The 20,203-nt window shown below is 37.6% G+C and overlaps 1 protein-coding gene across 1 annotated transcript in view; it reads right to left on the reverse strand.

Annotated features, from left to right (window-relative positions):
- Window positions 1–287: 287 nt before the first annotated feature.
- The window catches only part of GYS2 (glycogen synthase 2), a 47,930-nt gene continuing 28,014 nt past the window's right edge, over window positions 288–20,203 (reverse strand). The window contains exons 9-16 of the mRNA XM_002928988.3: window positions 19,972–20,031; window positions 18,889–18,967; window positions 17,994–18,107; window positions 9,502–9,628; window positions 6,343–6,438; window positions 5,364–5,527; window positions 3,927–4,007; window positions 288–1,563 (exon numbers count right to left, since the gene is read on the reverse strand). Of these exons, the coding sequence (XP_002929034.1) occupies window positions 1,342–1,563; window positions 3,927–4,007; window positions 5,364–5,527; window positions 6,343–6,438; window positions 9,502–9,628; window positions 17,994–18,107; window positions 18,889–18,967; window positions 19,972–20,031 (943 nt within the window). The 3' untranslated portion in view covers window positions 288–1,341. The remainder of the gene's footprint in view (window positions 1,564–3,926; window positions 4,008–5,363; window positions 5,528–6,342; window positions 6,439–9,501; window positions 9,629–17,993; window positions 18,108–18,888; window positions 18,968–19,971; window positions 20,032–20,203) is intronic.

Below are 20,203 nucleotides of genomic sequence, written 5' to 3' on the forward strand. Positions count from 1 at the left end.
ACTGTTACTCTTCCCTTGTTGCATCAACAATCCAGCACTGAGCCGGCTAAAACTTTTCCTTTTTTTAAAGATCTTACTTTGAAGTAATCTCCACACCCAATGTGAGGCTCGAACTCAAAACCCCAAGATCAAGAGTCACATGCTGCACCAACTGAGCCAGCCAGACGCCCCAGACTAAAAGTTTTTAAAAACCTCAGCAGACCGAGGTCAACTGATATGCCAACCAAGGTATTGGCTGTGATCTAAGTGTAGCAATACTCAAGTTGTGGAAAAAAACAATCCAAGAGTGAAGGTGTGTTTTTTGTTTTGTTTTTTGCCTGTTTAGATTTCATTACATTTAAAACATAAATATGTTAAACCACAATCATTCAACGTCTCTTAGCACATCATGGATGTGTTAGAGACACTGTCCTTATTATAATTAGGTAGACTATTTTTTTTTGCTAATTTTTTAAAAGACAGCTTTAAATATAATCCTTTATAAGGCACTATTTCATAGCAGGTGTTTTATACAGATTATCTTATTTAAATGTCTAAAGAATTGTAAATAAGACATCAACGAAAGCTTAATACATTGATATTGATATTAAATAGCCATATACTATCATTTGGATTTAACAATTTATCATTTATAGAAGATTGATCAGATTTTCCAAAAAGCTTTCCTTTTTAAAGAATAGAAAAATTGTTACAGTCAGATGGTATAGCTCAGATGGTAACATCTTCCCATCATTAAGTTGAGAAGTGACCTTGTAAACACGCGTTAATATGTATCAGGATCTGGATTTAAGATAGCTTTTTTTCTTATGGATTTTGATTGTGTGCAAATCTAGATAGAAATTCATGGTTCTGATTCATATAAAACATGAACATAATCATTAAAGACAGAATTATGTAAAATATGTACATAGTGCGCTTTCAGGGCTCAGACCAGGATCCTTTGCAGGAAAAATGGGAGGCTTGTTTGGTAGATATGGTAGCTGTATAACTACTGAGCACAAGATTATGGTGACAATAATTTAAAAATAAACACTAGCCAATGAAAATTCTTAATTGCTTAAATTAACATTTTAAAAACATGTCTGTTCTTCCTCCTTTAATGAACATTCTTCCTTGTGCTTAAATTTACTGGGGAAAAGGAGTAGGGGAAAATAACTTGGATTTTATTAGAAAGTACCAAATTTCCATTCACTTAATCTTCTCCCCTTCATAGGCAGAGAATAAATCCCACTGTAAGTAACACTTAGAAGAAGAAAATGAAAATTGTAGCATTTTCATTTCTTTAAATAATCACTCTTACTCTGTTCTTACTACATTAACTCTGTTCGACAAGTGTGGAATTCAGTTCTTGTATTCACCATGCAGCTTTTTCTTCCCACGAGGAACACGGCCCAGAGAAAATGGCGACTTGATATTTAACCGATCCCTTTCAGCCTCCTCTTCCTCATTGTACCGCTCATCGTCTTCTTCATCTTCCACATCACTGCTTTGAGGACTAGAGACCTGAGACCCTGAAGGGGAAGGTGGAACTGAGGAAGGCCTGGGGTATTTAAATCCTTCCGTCTGCCAAAGACAAAAATAAGTCACAAACATTATAACGACTTCTTGATTTCTCAATGATGTAAACACTTTGCATGTGCATTTGATTCAAAACATAGTTGGATATTTTTCGTGGTCTGTTCATGGGATATTATTACCTTTGATTCCTTTTGAATCTGGTACCACCAAGCTCAAGAGAGATTCATTAAATAAAGAGCTCTCTTTTCTTATGTACTGAAATGTGCCAGGTGCCATATGTATGTACATATGTGTATATATAATCTTATTTAGTCCTTGTAACAACACCAATAAATGTGTTTTTCCCATTTATAGAAGAAAATTGAGGGTTAGAGAGGCCGGATGACTTGCCCAAGGTCATACAGCATGTAAGAGGTAGAGCAAAGATTTGTACCAGGGCTGTGATCGTTCCCTAGCCTTTAATATCAACTGTCATGTTACATTGCTGATACTGTCAGTCCCTATGTCACTTTGCAGATTTACTCAGCAAAATTATAGAACATGGGCATCCTGGACATGCCATGGACAGCCACCACTAGAAAGAATCCTGGAAGCCAGGCCACTTAGTTGACCCTGCAATTTCACCAGTTACTTTTATTTCAGTACATGAGCAAATGTCCCTAGGTTTTAGCCAAAATGCCCTTGTACCTAAGATTCACTGAGATGACTCATTTGATCAATGAGTGTGAAGTATAACTATGGGTCAGTCACCATAATGCCACCAAGGAAACAAAGAAGAAAAACTGATTCTTGCCCTTCAAGAGAGCACACGTTTGACTGGGGAGGACAACTGTATAAAATAGTTGCAGCACTTGTCACTCTGCATTTCAACTACTTGTGTTCGTAATTATCATATACTTATACAATCATTTCAAGGTTCAGATATTTTGCCCGAAAGCAATAAAAAAAAAGAAAAAGAAAAGGAGCTGATTCATGCACTTAGGACCTGGCTCAGAGTAGGAGCTCAATACATATTAATTGAATCAGTTGAATAAATGGATGAATATAGCTGAATTATTACCAAGTTGAGGGACTGCCTCTAAACAAGTCAAGCAATTAATCCTGTTAAAATTCTGAATATGAAAGTTGGAATTTGTATTTTGAAGGGTTTTCAAAACCCTGTCACCTTCTGCATGAGCAAATTTTACCTTGGGCTAACTTTTGAGATCTGTTTCTCTTGACACTGGATATAAACGGAGTATACGTTGTGCAAAATTGACTATGGTAAAAGGGACTCCTGATTGGCAAATTACATCTTTTTTTTTTTTAGATTTTTTTTTATTTATTTATTCATCAGAGATAGAGACAGCCAGGGAGAGGGGGAACACAAGCAGGGGGAGTGGGAGAGGAAGAAGCAGGCTCCCAGCAGAGGAGCCCGATGTGGGGCTCGATCCCATAACGCCGGGATCACGCCCTGAGCCGAAGGCAGACGCTCAACCGCTGTGCCACCCAGGCGCCCCTGGCAAATTACATCTGAACTCAGAGATTTATAAATACTCAATGAGGACCTACACCTTTGGGGAATCCCTGAATTGGAGGACTCTCATACTTGCATATATTTTTCGTGGAGGCCACTGAAGCTGATCTGTGGAGGTTGACATGAGATCTTGGCTCCTGTGGGGCATGAAACTACTAAGCTAGGATAGATCTCATACCTACCGATAAGGGTCTCATCTTTTTGCACCTAAACTTTTGCCTGGTGGGCAGAGGGGCTAAGAAGTGTGGCTTTGGACTGCTGTGTAGACTGCTGTAAGAACTAATCCCACTGAAGAGAATTGTCTGATGCTGTCCTACTTCCAGCTGTGTTTCCTACCTTATATCCTTCTAAGTGAATGTGATGACAAGTAGCCTATGCTCATCTCATGAATATAAACGGCGAAGACAGCTTCAGAAGAAGACTCCCTGCTGGGCACTGCTGATGGGTACATAAATACTCATCTAGTCCAATTCTTCCCGTGGTTCCTGAATTCACTCTATGTTACTCTTGCCAAGTAGTCACCCACTATTTAAACATTTCCTTGGATAGTGATTTCACCTGCTGTTAAAGGAGGCCAGTTCATTTTTCAATAACTCAAAAGAATGGATGTCTAACACAATGGTTTCAAGCACTAAGGCAGGGAGAGTTTTAATGTGGAAGTGCTTCTCCAATAAGAATTACCTGGCTGTCGGCTCATCCTCTATATAAGGAATCAAAGGCTTTGACTTGGTCAGAGTTGTCAGTTCCTCTATTCCTTGCTTTAAGACAACATTATGAAAAAATGTAAAAGTTTCTGTCCTTAACTAATTCTAAATTAAAAGGAGTTGGTAGCACTTACCATACACAAGAAATTTAGCTTTCAAAATACATACACAATACATAAAATACTTACCGTGGGTGGTGATGTAGGCTCCATATGGAATTTATCTGGAAAAGCTCTGCTTAACGTCAGGTACCTGGCGTGTTGATAATACTATAATAGAAAAACCAACTCATGGTTAAAAAAATTATATATCTCAAGAACCAAGTTATATAAAATCTTTTTCTCCTAGTTAATAAAACATTTTTAAAGTGGCAGAACCTATTCACCCTAAATTTAAGAATCAGGAAAAAAATGATAGTTTATAGTTTTATTATTTTCCAGTTACTAAGTAAAGAACTACAAAAAGTTGAAGGGAAAAGCCATAGTGGCCTTACTGAAAACTCTGAATTGTGTCCTAAAACACTGGCTTCATGACAGACAAGCAGTATGACACGGGGAAAAGGTGGTACCTGAGTAATCAGACAAATTGGACCTAAATCCTGCTTGAGACCTTAGATAAGAAACAGAACTTCTGGGGCGCCTGAGTGGCTCAGTCAGTTGGGCGTCTGCCTTTGGCTCAGGTCATGATCATGGAGTCCCTGGATGGAGCCCCACATCAGGCTCCCTGCTCAGCAGGGAATCTGCTTCTCCCTCTGCCCCTCCCCCTGCTTGGTTCTCTCTCTCTCTCTCTCAAATAAATAAATAAAATCTTTAAAAATAAGAAAAGTAACTTCTAAGGGCCTTATCATTCTGCTTTCATTGTAAAATGCACACAGTACGATGAGTCACCCATGGTGTGATGAGCACTGGTGTTGGTGTGGGGAGGCACTCGGCAAATGGCAGCAGCTATCATTTGTCAGGGAGTGTTTACTGGCATCTAAGCAGATACACCATGTGAAGGCAAAGTCAATTTATTTTTTATTAAATCATCCAGTGCTAAGATAGATAGACATCTGGGTATTTACAAACCTATTGCATGATTGAAAGGAGGTATTTCCTGTACTTGTCATTTGAAAACAATATTATTCCCACTCCCGCCATACTTAAGGAATATGGTCACATGATTGCTTAGGGTCAAGTAAAATAGAAATGTTTCTTTAGATGTTTTCCTCATATTCATCAACCAATACCTGAAATGTGTCAAGTTAAGCACTGACTATAGAATAACGAGCTAGATCCTGACAGACTTGCTGTTATAAGCTCAAACTAAATATAAAGATTTGGAGTTAGGACTTTGGCAGGTCATATTAAGTAAAAAAGTACATGAAAACAATGCTTGAGATTTTAACAGTTACAGTACAGAGTTGACTATGCAGATGATGACTAGAAACTATATTTTTATAGTCCAGTGGGATTTTCTTTTTTTTTTTTTCTTAAGTAGGCTCCACATCCAGCACAGATCCCAAAGCAGGGCTTGAACTCATGACCCCAAGATCAACAGTCAGATGCCCAACTGACTGAGCCACCCAGGTGCCCCACTCTAGTGGGATTTTTAAAGTGGTTCTCTTGATCCCAAACTTTACTTACTCTGCCCAAGTATCTCCAATCCAGAAGATCGGAGAGCCTCTCAGTTCGGTTTCTCTGAATAATTCTTTGGCGGCGTGACTGTTTGCAAAATCCATAGAGAAACTGAGTCAGCTGATTGCAGGAATCATCTGGAGAACGGAACCGCCTGTCAACAATGTAAATACCTGAGGAGCACAAAAAACAAAGCACAGGTAAACATCGGGCTGACCTTAGAATGTTTCTTCTCCCATTCCTTAGGTTCAATTACAGACCACCACACGCATTACCTACTCCCTGACTCCCCTACTGCCTCTGTTTTATCTTTTCCTTTCCAAGGCTGTTTTTCTTCTATGATCTCCTCCTAATGGTTCACAACTGTTGCCAGCATACAGGCAACACAGTGGCTCTTGCTAAAAAAAAAAATTGGCAGTAGAAGGATGCCCTGGATCAGTGATTCTCCCCGGAACTGCTCACTAACCACAATCTCTGGGGTGAGACCTGGGGATCAGTGATTTTTAGGCTCCCTAGTGTTCCCACTGTGCACCCCTGGCTGAGAACCACAGCCCTAGCCTGAGGAAAGAGAACCGTGACAAGGAGACCATAGAAAACCAGGAAATTGGCAACATGTAGGCAGACAATCCATCCCATCTCACTTTTCTTGCTGCTAGGCAACACAGACACAGAGATGGTGGTATGCAAATTCTTCTGTCATCTTAAACAATTTAAGTGAATTTTGCAAACTTGGCACAGACCTATAAAATAATGGTGTTGACCAATCTATGTACTCTAAGGCCATAGTTACTATAACATCAATATATTTAATGTTAATAGCATTTTTATCTTTTCTATGAACCACATAATTATATCTACTTTTAATTAAACAAGAAGTATAAACATTAATCATCAGGATAGCTTTAGAGTTAGGCTCCCTAAAGACCCTGTGCTTTGTTTGGTTAGAGGTCACTTCTCCCTGCATTGGGTGGATGATGAAAAACCTCACCGTAAGCAGTAGGATCAGCCACGTGCTCCTGCATGAAACAGCCAAAGCCGGAAAGGTTGGTCGTCACACTGGGGATACCCATCACAGTGCATTCAGCTGCCAGGGGAAATAGACAAAGGCTTGGCTTCAGGCCAGCTCCTATACCCTTTTATGCACAGAGCGGGGGGAAAGCCCAAGTCTGCCTAGTAATAGCGATGTTTCTTTTGTATCAGGCACAATATTAAGATCTTTACAAGTATTAACTCATTTAATCTTCTCAACAAACATTTAATCTTCTCAACAACAATGAAGTGAGACTGTCATTATCTCCATCATATAGATGAAGAAATTGAGGCACAGAGAGGTTAAATAATTTGCCCAATGTCACAAAGCCAGGAAATGGGATAGAGTTGTGATTGAAGCCAAGTGCCCAGTTCCAGGGCACCTGTTTGGAACTGCTACTCTACACTGCCTCTCATTGTAGCTAGTTTCATTTTTTGCTCCATTCTAAGCTGTGTCTCTAAGTACGTGGTGAGTTTGTGGGTTTGGGACATGAGCGCTCCTCCCATTGTATTAATCTCTCTTGCCACAAATCTCTCCACTTCCCCAAGTGTCCATTGTACCCATACCCTCCCCAGTCTTCTCTCCCCTTCTAGTCAAAACCTGTTTTTCATAAAATAGTAGACATGTTTCTTTTAAGAAGTATTACCTCTCAAGGATGTCTGCATTTTTAACAAGGAATTTATATTTGATTATGGAATTAATCTTGGTTGGCTAGTGGGGATAGGTTAAAAGAAAGATTTCTCCACTAATCAAGAAGTAATGCAGTTTAGACAGTAGCCTTTTCTTTTGCTCTGCAAGTATTGCCTTGTGGTTTATCTCTAGACAGATGTGGTTTCCTAGTTTTTGGAGGAGGTGGTGGAGGAGAAAATGGGACAGGGATTCTTGACCCATACGAGAATCTGATGAAAACCTGGAAATCCTCCCCAGAAAAATTCTTACTCATATATGCATAAGAATGTTGCCTACAATTCCATGGAAGTTCGCAGAACTTATTTTTATTTTTATTTTTTTTAGATTTTTTATTTATTTATTCGACAGAGATAGAGACAGCCAGCGAGAGAGGGAACACAAGGAGGGGGAGTGGAAAAGGAAGAAGCAGGCTCATAGCGGAGGAGCCTGATGTGGGGCTCGATCCCATAACACTGGGATCACGGCCTGAGCGGAAGGCAGCCGCTTAACCATTGTGCCACCCAGGCGCCCCAGAACTTATTTTTATTAAATACTCATTAACAGACAGGTAATGAAATACCAGGTACTCATAACCTCCACAAATGTTCATTGAATGAATTTAATGGAATAAGTACTTATATTCATTGGATTTTCTCAAAACACAGACTTAAATGAATACTTTCTGGAGTGTGTTAAACTTAGTACCAAATAAAAAGTGATTCTAAAAAAATTAGAATTATCTAATATGCTAACACCAAACTTATACCACCAGGGGTCTTGTTATTGCTGTAACTACAGGTTAGGTGAGGAGTAGTCAACTTCCTTTGGCTAATTCAAAGCAGAGAATGACTCATTCTCAAACTTGTTTTTCCATCCACTTATCTTTTATAATACTTTTGCTGGTCTTTATCTTAAAACACTAGATGTATCTCCTCTATCATTTTGGGTTAAGTGTATCTTTGTCCTATAAAATGACATTTGGTGGAAAGTCTTCTGTAAGTTATAGAACATTCTCTTTACCCAACACAAAGGATTTCCCACATCCTTCAGTCACTCAGGCTTTGGTTTTGTGCTTCTCTATTTTTGAAACTTCCTTGATAATAAATTATGTTACTTACTAGAAATAATGGGAACAAAAGTCAATAATAAAATGTTAAGTCCATCAGTGAAATATTCATTTTATGTATTGTAAAAAATAGATACCCTGTTATAAACAATTTAAGATAATATGTGGGTATTTCATAAGTAAGAAGACACCATTTTATAAAAGTGACAACTGATACCCATAACAATTTTTAGAACTACAAAAGAGATAGCTGGAAGAGTTAGATCAATAGTTTTTCTGTGTCATGTTTCAAGAGGAGATAATATTTTATTTATTTTCCCCAGAAGTTTTAATATTTTTACAGCTGCTGGCAAATTATTCTTGGTGAGACCTAGAATGATAGAATAGGACCTTATGTCAAAAGATGTGCGATTTCATGTTGCTCCTATGTAAAGATCCTACTTATATAGAATTTTCAATTCTATATTGATATTCTGGAATCAGAATACAAAGATTAGAAAAATTCTTACTCTTCATAATTCAGCCATGATCTCCCTAACCTTGACTCCAGCCACCCCTTGGTTGGGCAATGATGACATTGAGATCAGAAAGCAAAATGTATTAATTATGCATAAAAAGGTTTTCTGAACCTTTTCTTTTAAAATTATAAGTGGAATTATATTTAAATAAAAAGGAAAATCTCAAATTACTAATATGAGATGGAAAAGTCAGTGTTATATTCTTTCCATTGGCATTTATTTAAAGTATTTGTTTCCTCTTTAATTAGGCATTTCAGTCCAAATGCAAATTGATTGCTCTTGATTCCAATGACAAACATGATCATAGAGGACAAAAAAGAAAAATAGGTAGTGTATCTGGGAATCTACCATCGGGGAGGAAAAAAAAAAGGCAGATGAAGAGGTGGAAAGTCTGAGTGAAATGATGTCAGGGTCACAATACCTATCACCAAATTGACATTTTATCTTAAAAGTACCTCTTTTTTGGGTGACAAGGGTGTGAAGAACACTTTTCATTGTACACCTTCTTATACTGTTTGTTTCTTTAGCTATGTGACTGTGGTACCCATTCATAATTAAATACATCCATTAATTTTAAAAAAACATTCTGAAATAAGTTTTAGAGAACACTTTTGCTGGACCATTGTTTCTCATCTTAAACCTACTTGCACTCAATTTCTCCTTTATATGAATAGTTGGGACTGGTAGAGTCCCAACTCAATAATATGTAATCCTCATAACACATTCTTATTCTTTGTAATACAGCATATTATTATAATTTAACCTAGTAGAAATTACATATCAGCTTTGAAAATTATATCCATGTGCATAAAATAATAGATTAATAAGTTTTGAAACATTCCACAATCTATACATGCCACATACCCGGAGTATAACCCCACGGTTCATAGTATGATGGAAATACTCCAAGATGACAACCTCGGACAAACTCTTCATAATCCATGGGTAATAAGGGGCTGGTGGAGGATAGAAACTCTGGGTGCAAAATCACCTAAAAAAGGAAAATTCTAATGAGAAAAAAAAGAAAAGAAATTAAAGCAAAAAATCTCCTGTAGTTCGGTATCTTAATACTATAGAATCCTTGTGTTCTAGATTCAGGGAGAGAGAGAGGAGGAAAAAAAGAGAAAGAAATAAGCTTGAGTGCTTTTCTCTCTATCCCCATTCTGTGTAAGTGTCTATTCTGTGGACTAACTTTCTCTCAGATTCCAAGGCCTATGTTGGAGGAAAGGGAGTTAATATGACCATTTTTGTTCTCATGCTAAGCTACATCCTTCAACCCAGACTGTATTGACAATAAAGATATCTTTTTAAATATTTTATTTTTTAAGTAATTTCTACACCCAATGTGGGGCTCAAACTCACAACCCTGAGGTCAAGAGTCACATGCTTGGGGCACCTGGGTGGCTCAGTTAGTTAAGCTCAGGTCATGATAGTTAGTTTGGCTCAGGTCATGATCCCAGGGTCCTGGGATTGAGCCCCACATTGGGCTCCCTGCTCAGTAGGGAGCCTGCTTCTCCCTCTGCCTGCTGCTCCCCCTGCTCGTGCATGCGCATTGCGCGCTCTCTCTCAATAAATAAACAAATCTTAAAAAAAAAAAAAAGAGTCACGTGGTCTACCAACTAAGCCAACCAGGCATTTCAACAATAAAGTTTTCTAATGGCTGACTGCTGTCTTATTTCTCAATTTGCTCCTACCTGGAGCAGGAAAGAGGGCAGCTGTGTAATAGGCTGCCCTCCGCTGTGCCAGACGCAAGTAGCCCACGAAAATGGAACTAAGGGACAGAGATGCGCTAGGAATCTCATCTAGATTAGATCAGACTAGAAGCCTTTACTTAAGTCGCCATCCTCTCTCACCTGGAGGTAATCACCTCCTAAACTATCTCCCGGCTTCTATGCTGCAAGGTCTCTATTCAGTACAACTAGAATGAACGTTTAAAAATTCCAAATCCTTCAGTGGCTTCCCATTTCACTCAGAGTAAAAGCCAAAGTATTTACCATGGCCTTTAAGCAATTGTGTTCTGGTAAATGTTTAAGAATGAAAAACCAAAATATGAGTATATATTTGTACATAAGTTTACCGTACATTTTATTGACATAAAGAATGTGTAGCATATAATTTCCAAATAACAAAAAATGTATACACAAACACCTGTGCAGAGATGTTTGTATCAGCTTTATTCATAATTGATAAAACTTGGGAACAATCAAAATAACCCTTACTAGGTGAGTAAATAAATAAACTGTCCAGACAACAGAATATTATTCAATGCTAAGAAGAAATGAGCTATCAAGGCATGAAAAGACATGGAAAAAAATTAAATATACATTACTAAGTGAAAAAACCCAATCTGAAAGGCCACACACTATATGATTCCAACTATATGATATTCTGGAAAAGGCAGAAATATAGAGACAGAAAAAAGATCAGTGCTTGGATGGGGGCAGGGTTGAAAAGGCAGAGCACAGAAGAATTTTAGGGCAGTGGAACTATTCTGTATGATTTTGTAATGATGGATATGTACATGTCATTATACATTTATCAAAAGTCACAGAAGGTAAAACACCAACAGCGTAACTTAATGTGAACTATGCATCTTGATGCATAATAATGTGTCAATGTAGGTTCACCAGTAATAAATACAAGATCCTGGTACTATATGAGGACAGTGGGGGAGGCTGTACATGTGTGTGGGCAGGGGTATGTGGGAACTCTCTGTACTTTCTGTTCAACTTTCCTGTGAACTTAAAACTTTTCCAAAGAATGAAGTCTATTAAAATATATGTAATACTCTCCTTATTATAAATTCTAGATGGTTAAATGCTCCCAAATGCTTTTGTTGACTTTTGTTAAAATCTTGGTTTCAGAATCAACTTATGGTTTCAACTGAGGACTGAATGTAGTTATGACGTGAATGTTGATCCATTCAGAGATAAACGTCAGGACTTCATAGGTTCATCAGTGATGTGACGTGAGTGACTTCTTTCCTGAGTTGGATGTTAGCCTTTGAATATCAGAAAAATATTTCCTTGTGTTTTTGTGCCGTTCACAATTTTGTGTAATGACTCTAGACACAACCCTTTTAGGTTTAATTTGCATTGTTAATATTTCTCCACCACCTTCTTAAGTCTAGACAATCGATACACAATTAATCAAGCCATGATGTATAGTGTTCACCTATTTTCACTCTCTAGATACTCCCGCTACAGTCGGTTTCAAGCTACCAATGTGATGTCCCTGAACTGGAGATGGGAAAGGCAATAACACACCATTACAGAATATTTCCACCATGTGGGTACAAGAGCCGTAAATAACTTCAAGTGCATAGATGATTGTAAAATGTAGTAAAGGATTAGGATGTGATGAGTTTTGAGCATTACCTTTCATTTTAATATGCTTGATTTATATTTTACGTTGATATAATTTAACTTTAAAAATAGCTATTTTTAACTGGCTCACAAAACTTCTGAGAATTTAGCAACTGGCTCTCATGTGCTGGTATGAGCCAGTACTGGGACTACACTGCCTATAATGTTATGTAAAGGCAGAGACAAGAGAGAGAATGGCTGTTATTGGAACATTGTGACTAGAACAGCTACTTAACGGGTCACCTGCATAAAAGAAGTCTCCAATTTTTCCTATTTATTAAAATTTTTCTTGAACCATTAATAGGTAATGTGTCAGTCTCTCCCCATAGTTAAGGAGTTATTAAAAATAAATAAAATCTGATTTAAAAACATTGGGATTATATATATATATATAATGTGTATACTATATATAATATAGCATTTATTTTGTACACATATATATCATATACATCATATACGCATATAACATACATAATATATGATACATATTATATATTTATACCGTATATACTATATACAGTATATATCTTAATATAATATATAAATATATATTATTTATATATAATATAATAAAAGAATAAGTGTATATTTTTCCAAAGAGATTACTTTGAAGAAAAACCCTAATTCAGATATATAACAATGATAACAGTTGTATGATACTTTATATATTATAATGTTCTCATATAATACTTCATTTAATCCTAATAACATCATGACATTCTCATAACTCTAATCTTAGAAATTAATTATAAACACTATAAATAAATTATATACATTAGTTATAGCTCAGGAGATCCACAAATGGGAGCTAGGTTAAACTTAAGAAATCAAAGGTAAAATATCCATAACTAGTACCTAAAAATGGTAGTTCATTCAACCATAAGATTTACAAATTGCAAAGTAAAAATAGATAAAATATTTTCCTCCATAAAACATGATTTGAGTTCTTATCATGTGTAAAGTACCACACGAGGAAAAGAGACAAAGACACAGATCCTGTGTCCAGACAATCATGAAATCAGCAGACCAGTGTATTCCTGGCAGATATCAGCAAACAGGGATTCAAATCTCATTGTGCCTACTTTGGCATTTCCAAGCCTGGGAAAATCTGTACTCTCCAAATCCCATTTTGGAACATGAAAATATCATGGCTCATTCGTTTTGTTTCCAGCCAAACAGAATGACAGCATAACTAAAATACGAAAACAGCTGCTCTGGGCCCTGAACAGCCAATGACAGAGGCCAAGGGTGGAGAAAAGGATGTTAGAGGTCAGCCCAAGGTTACCAGGAGGATTAAATGAGATCCTGTATACAAAACCCCCAGCAAAGCACCTGGCTCACAGCAGACCCTGGATCAGTAGGGAAAAAACAAATAAAAACCAAAACGTTGTCTAACCACATCTATCCTGTGAGGGAATTAAGATCCCGGGAAGCTGATTTACTTTCACAGAGTGCTGGCACCAGGTCAAGACCTGGAGTCTGCACTGTAGCTTTTTCTCACTACACGCACTGCCGAGGCAGAACTGATGATAAATTCAATTTCAGAATAATCTGCAACGTTTCTGAATCAAGTGGTCACATTCATATAAAGAGCTTGTCAATCCACTCTGAGAGTTAAGAACCACTCGATAGAGTTCTGTAAATATGCAGGTGATCAAATGAGTACTCCCATTAGCGCAGGGCCTGAGTCAGTGTTAAGCTTTTAAAGGATACTAGTCATAAACAAAATACCTAATTCTGAGTTGGCCAAAATTTATCTCAGTGCTTGGAACGTGTCTTGTTATGAAGGGGCTATTTTATGCCTTGTGCCGTGTTTGCTTTATGATAATAACCAATGAAAGTCTCACACTACTCATGAGTTGATTTATATAAACATAATTTCTATGAGACAAAGTCCCTTCTCCATTCACTCTACAGAAGACATGTGCTTTTATATCTCTGTGCCTTTTTATCTACTTCTGCTGGCTCTCGGCATGAGGAACTGTTGTCTCTGCACGATAAACTCCTGCTCGTCGGTCAGGATCTAGCTAACATGTCATCCTTTTATAAAACATTATCAAATTCTCCAGGCAGAGATAAATCCTCCATTTTCTACTCTCATCAAACCCTGTTACGCCTCTCTCCTAAATGTTACCGAGCACCCGTGCTATGCTACTTACCGGGCTAAGTACGGTAAAAGCTGACAGTTCTCGTGCACTAACCACGTGCCACCTACTGCTGCATCTATCACTTATTTAAGCCTCACAACAATTCTGGGAGTGTGGGCCTCTTTTACCACCATTTTACAGATGAGAAGACTGAGGTAGGTTAAGTATATTTGCAAATTGATTAAGTGGCAGAGATTTAAAGGCAAACAAGGGCTCTTGATTGACCGCCCCAAGTGCCTCTGCTCTGGAGCAACTGCAGCAGCTGCTCTAGCCTGTAGACCTGGCAGAGATGGGTCCTAGTGGCCACTCGTTTCTGCACAACCAGGGGCTCTTTAAATGGGCAACTTTTGTTTGGAAAATCTCTACTCCGACTAACAGGAATCCCTATTAAAATTGTTGCATGCAATTGCTCATAGAATAAGGGATCCGTCTGCCTACCAATGTGAAACTGTTTGGTAGGTGAACGAACCACATGAAAGTAAAACATAAAGGGAAGGCTTAGATATAGGGAAATGATGTATGTGGTAACGTTAATATATTTAAAATAAGTCACAGTAAACCACAATACACACACACACAGAGGTATCTTTTGTATTAAGAAAGGAAGTATTGGAAAATAATTTGGAATCTGTGTTAGCTATAGATTGATCGTACTGTTGGAAACTATTTTTTTTTGGTGCACACAGGAGTGCACGTGCTTCTGTGTGTGTGTGTGTGTGTGTGTGTGTGTGTTTCCTTCCCCTAGCTGACCAGCCAAGTTAGTGGTCTGCTTTTTCCCTGTATGAATCACTACATAGTGCTGCTAGGTGTGTCTATTTTTCATGCACTTGTTAATTTTTATTAATTCTAGTTTTTGTTAATGACATTTGACTTTCCTTTCTGTAAAAAGAAAGAAAGAAAGAAAGAAAGAAAGAAAGAAAGAATTGAGAGGTGTTTAGAACTGGGCTTCAGTCTGTGGGTCTTTCCTCCTCATCCTTCCTTCCCCCTCTTTCCACTGTGTCTGATTACCCCTCCCTGCCTGCTTTTGCTTTCAATCTCTATCCTTCACAGGCATTTTCACCCATAAGTGCTTTCACATCTAATCCTGTTTTGGTGTCTGCTTCTCAGAGAATGAAAACTGAGAAAATTTATATGAGACACAATCACTGCCTCAAAGAACTCACAATCTCACTGGAGGAATGGACATACATATTTTAGAACTCCAAATAACTCAGTGTGATGATTCCTGTATTTGTAGTAGTATAAAGCATCTTGAGAATGCAGATAAGAAAGTGATTACTCCGTCTGGAGTAGATGAATGCGTGTTAACGACAAACACAGGAGGAGATGACTTCTAGGTTAAATCTCAAAGGAGCTGTTAGAATGGCTGAGATAAGGGCACTTCAGAAAGAGAATAACATCAGCAAAGACACAGAGGGATAAAGTGTTTAACATACTTAGGAAATAGTGTACTTGTCCATTCCTGAGAAATGGCTTCACTGTTAACCATACTTCACATACACACACAGAGATCAGCAGAGCATAGTTTGTTCAGAGCTCCTAATTTCAAGGGACCTTCCTGACTCAGTCTTTCCAAGAACAAAGGAAGCATGAACCACAGTCATGGCTCCATGCCTCCCTTTCCGTCTATATTTATTGTACATATCATGTGCCAGGCACCCGACAGATCCTCAGAGGAAGAGCTGCAGATTTAAATATAAGTGTGACTAAGTTCTGTAAAACACAAAGCTACAGGAAAATAATAGGCTTTCTTTCCATCACTATTTCCTTTCCAAGAGAAAAAAAATTGAGAAGGACCAGTCTAAACTACATGAAAATGAGATCAAATTAGTGCTGACACACCCTGAAGTGAGGTAAGTTCCTGCAGATCCAACAGTGCTGAAAAATGTAAAGGATGGTGCGCCCTGGGAGATACGTCCCTGCATTTCCAGGGGAAAATTTGTAGCCTGCCTACTATGGGATGTATGCTGGGGGTAAAAATTTTGGAAATGCAGAAACACAAATGAGAAAATAAAAGTCACCCATAACTCTATGGCACAGGGAAATATACACATATGTGTGTGTCTATGTATGCACTCATGCATGTGTGTGTGTAGGACATGTTTAAAATGGATGGGATAACACCACATGGGACATTGTATCAATAGTTTGTATCACCTAATTCCATACTATGAGTGGTTGCTATCTACTATCATGGAAATTTCTCCTACCTTGATTTCTGAGATATTTTTCTCTTCTAATTCTTGCTCATTTCTTTCACTGACTTTTCCTCTTCTAATCTCCTCTTAAATCTTGAGGTTTTCCTGGGTCAACACTTCTTCTCTGCTCATTCAGCCTGGTCTTCCAGCATGACAGGGTTGTCATTCCTTGGTATCCCCTCTGCCCCTCCACTAATGGCTCCCTTCATGATAGCCCTATATTTTCTCAGTATCCATGAAACATCTCAACTTGAATAGCTCACATGTAACTTAAACTTGTTCTACCACGACCTGAACTCGATTCTTGATGTGATCCTCAAGCCAACTCTGATAAAGCCTTTCCTTAGGTTTTAGAAAGTATTGACTAAATACTGAAGCCAGAGGCTATCATCCTTGCCTTCTCCCTCTTTTTCCCTCCCAATGACCATTGGCTATGAAGTATGATCTTTTCTATATGCAACCACCTCTTCCATTATTCCATCCTCTTCAGCACTTCCGGCATGGCCTTTGTAAGGGCCCCTTATCATCTCTCTCCTATCCTGTGGCAGGAGGTCCATAACTTGTCTCCTTCCACCACATCCACTCATGCCTATATCAAGGACTGAATGCAAGAGGAGGAATGAATTTACAAATAGACTATTTTTTTCAAGACATTTTGCAGAGAAGAATAGAAAAGACCAAAACATTTAAAAACATCAAGAGAAGACCAGGTTAAGGCAAAGTTTGTTTGCTTTGTAATGTGAGAAAATTTAAGAAATATTTGTAGACAGCAAGGGAAGGAGCCAGTAAACCTGCAATACAAGGGAGGTTTAACAGGGTAAGTTTCCCAAGAATGTCAGAGGGAATGAAATCCAAGAGCAATGCTCAGAACCCCAAGGAAAAGAAGTAAGAGTAGGTCAAAATCTATATTATGAAGGAGTTTATACATTGAATTCTCAGGTCATCTACTAAAGGTGAAAGAAAGAAGAAAAAGTGGGCCCTTTGAAAAGATTGAAAGCTTGTGATAACCTGATCTTGAATACTGTTGAACGGGATTGAGTAGAGATAAGGAACTGTCTGTTTACATATTCACCATGGTGTCCCACACCTATCACTGTGCCTGAACATAGTACTCCCTCAGGACCCACCAGAGAGGCTATGCTCCACCGTGGCAGAAACCGGGTCTTACTCACACAACTCACACCATGCTTAATCATTTAGAAACTCAAGCATCAAAAGAATGAATTGGTCTTAGGAAATTCTATAAAAATATCATTAGCCGAATTCTCTGAAACTGGAAGCTTCTCGTATTATCCTCTTAAAGTTGAACTTTATCAGGAAGAATCAAAGACAATTCATTTTCATCTCAGAGATTCACTAATTAAAGCAATTCTTAGAATATGTTTGTATCATTAAAAATTAGGCAATGTCCCTATTCTTACTGATAATACTGTACGATGTTAAGAATGATACTAAAATAGTCATTATATTTTAATTATGCAAGACAGGAAACAGAATTAATTTTTTTTTAGAAATATCATTTGAAATAGTTCTGAAAGATGTCAAAACAAATATGGGAGGCTTCTAATAAATTCCGAAAAAGTATATTCTATGTCACGTTGAAGCACCTTACATAACATAATTGTTATGTAAACAATTAGTTCTACCTTGACTCTGTCTGTGCGGCTGTTGAAAAGTCCGATCCGTCTAATGGTGCTGAGGATGGGATCAGTGGAGTCATCAATCATGTTGTGAGTGGTCACAGGAGGCAAAGACTGTCGCTGAAGTCATAGAGGGAAGAAAATGTCAATTGTGGAAAGAATTAATAAGCGTGACTAATTTCAACAATAGGTCATTGGCAACATGTCATCCAACCTTTATGCCTTCCGTCTTCTGAGATGACACTAATGATGATGACTAACTTTTGTGTGGGTTTCAAGGGAGGATAATGGCTTGAAGAACTTCCTTCGGGTGTTATGAACCTGTGATACTTGTGTTTCTCACCGGCAGCCACTACGTGAAAGGCCTAGACTTCTTGACCGCTCTTGGGACCTATTTGGAATGAAGGTGTCCTGAAATTGTGACTCACGATGCGCTCCTCTCCTGGATCCATCTAGCAGGGCTGTCCCCTGATGGTGCCTGACGCCTCACAGTTGTGACAAGATGTCAGTGCATGCCTGTCTTCCATTTTTGCAATAATTCCACTCAACTGAGAAACATTCACTGTTTCTCGATTATGACTCAGAATGCTATGCTTTTCAAAAATTTTAGGGACGATTTTGTTGTCTTTGGAATATACACAGTTTCTCAAATGGACATATTGGTTCCAAAGGAATTTTTTAAGTGGATACAAGATAAGTTCCATGAAAATTTTTTAAAGAGCCCTGAAAAGCACTCAAAAAGAAAATAAGCAAGTTGTCACTTAGGTAGTTGCATAAGAAAGTCTTTTCTAGCTCTCCGGTTTATACATTTCCCACACTAGCCCATTCCAATAAATTAAAATATTGATCTAAATTGATTTTAACAATCTTGGGAAGTGTTGGGCACTCTTTTCTTTATTACCTGAGTTGAGAAGATGGCTCTTTTCATAATTGTTACATCATCTCGATCCAAAATATTGTCCATGTCAGGAATTTCTCCTCTGTGGGGAAAACAATGTTAATAATAAAAATAAAAATAACTGGCACTAATTCAATGCTTCCCTTGTGTCAGACAGTGTTCTAAGCACTTTAAAAATAAATATAAGGCAAACATGGTTTCCTGATGATACTCCTAGACAAATTCCTAAAGCATGAAGAAGTTTGATAAAAGAACAATTTGATAGCATAAAAGAAAGTTGAATTCACTTTTAAAGCATTAATGTTGACCATCAGGAGGACACTTTCATTATATTTTTCCTACTCTTGGGTACTATGTTCACAAGTGGCCATGACTGTCCATCTATAATTTGGTATTTTTACTGGTAAAAGGAAATGATGTGGGGCGCCTGGGTGGCACAGCGGTTAAGCGTCTGCCTTCGGCTCAGGGCGTGATCCCGGCGTTATGGGATCGAGGCCCCACATCAGGCTCTTCCTGCCACCATCAGCCAGGAGACAACACAGCTTTCGCTTCACATTCTAACAAAATCCATATATTTTATGTATCTATTATTATTTTATAATACATTTTGATTTGATTTATTTAGATTTTATTTTATACATTTATATATTTCAATTATTTTATTATATATGTAAATGTTTATTATTCATTAAGTAAATATAGGTTACTTAACATTACTTAATGTTAATAAATATTTTAATATTTAAGCAAATATATGTATTTAATATATAAAGTCAACATATATTTTGCTTAAAAATCTCACGAAATCTCCCTCAGTTTTACTTCGACATTTTAACTCTTAATGAGAGTCCCATTGAATTAGAACCTATTTGCTTATGTGAATATGTTCTCATTTGTACAAACTGTTTATAAGTATTCATCAGATGAAGGATAAAACAAAACCCGTCCCCATGATATAATACATATTCAAAGATTACTAATTCCTTTATCTTTGGAACAAAAGAAATACATGATAGTGTATAAGTTGTTAAATTTGAATAGCGAAGCCCTAAAATATTTGAAGTGTTAAGTGCTCCCATCACCTACCTTAACAAAGCATCATAGAGTTTCTTCCCAAATTTTTCCTTCACAGAATGTGCAATGTCCCTGTATGAATTGAAAGATTTATAACTTAAACAGTGTCACAATTTAAAATCTTTGTTTGTCATGGCCATGCTGATGTTTTGTCAGTGTATCCTTTGCAATTACGGGTCTCTTTTGTGGAACCTCTTCTGTTTTTCCTAGTTGCCAATTTAGCTTGTGTTCAAGACTTCCAGAG

The sequence above is a fragment of the Ailuropoda melanoleuca genome, chromosome 16 (assembly GCF_002007445.2).
Source record: "Ailuropoda melanoleuca isolate Jingjing chromosome 16, ASM200744v2, whole genome shotgun sequence".
In the NCBI taxonomy this organism is placed as follows: domain Eukaryota; kingdom Metazoa; phylum Chordata; class Mammalia; order Carnivora; family Ursidae; genus Ailuropoda; species Ailuropoda melanoleuca.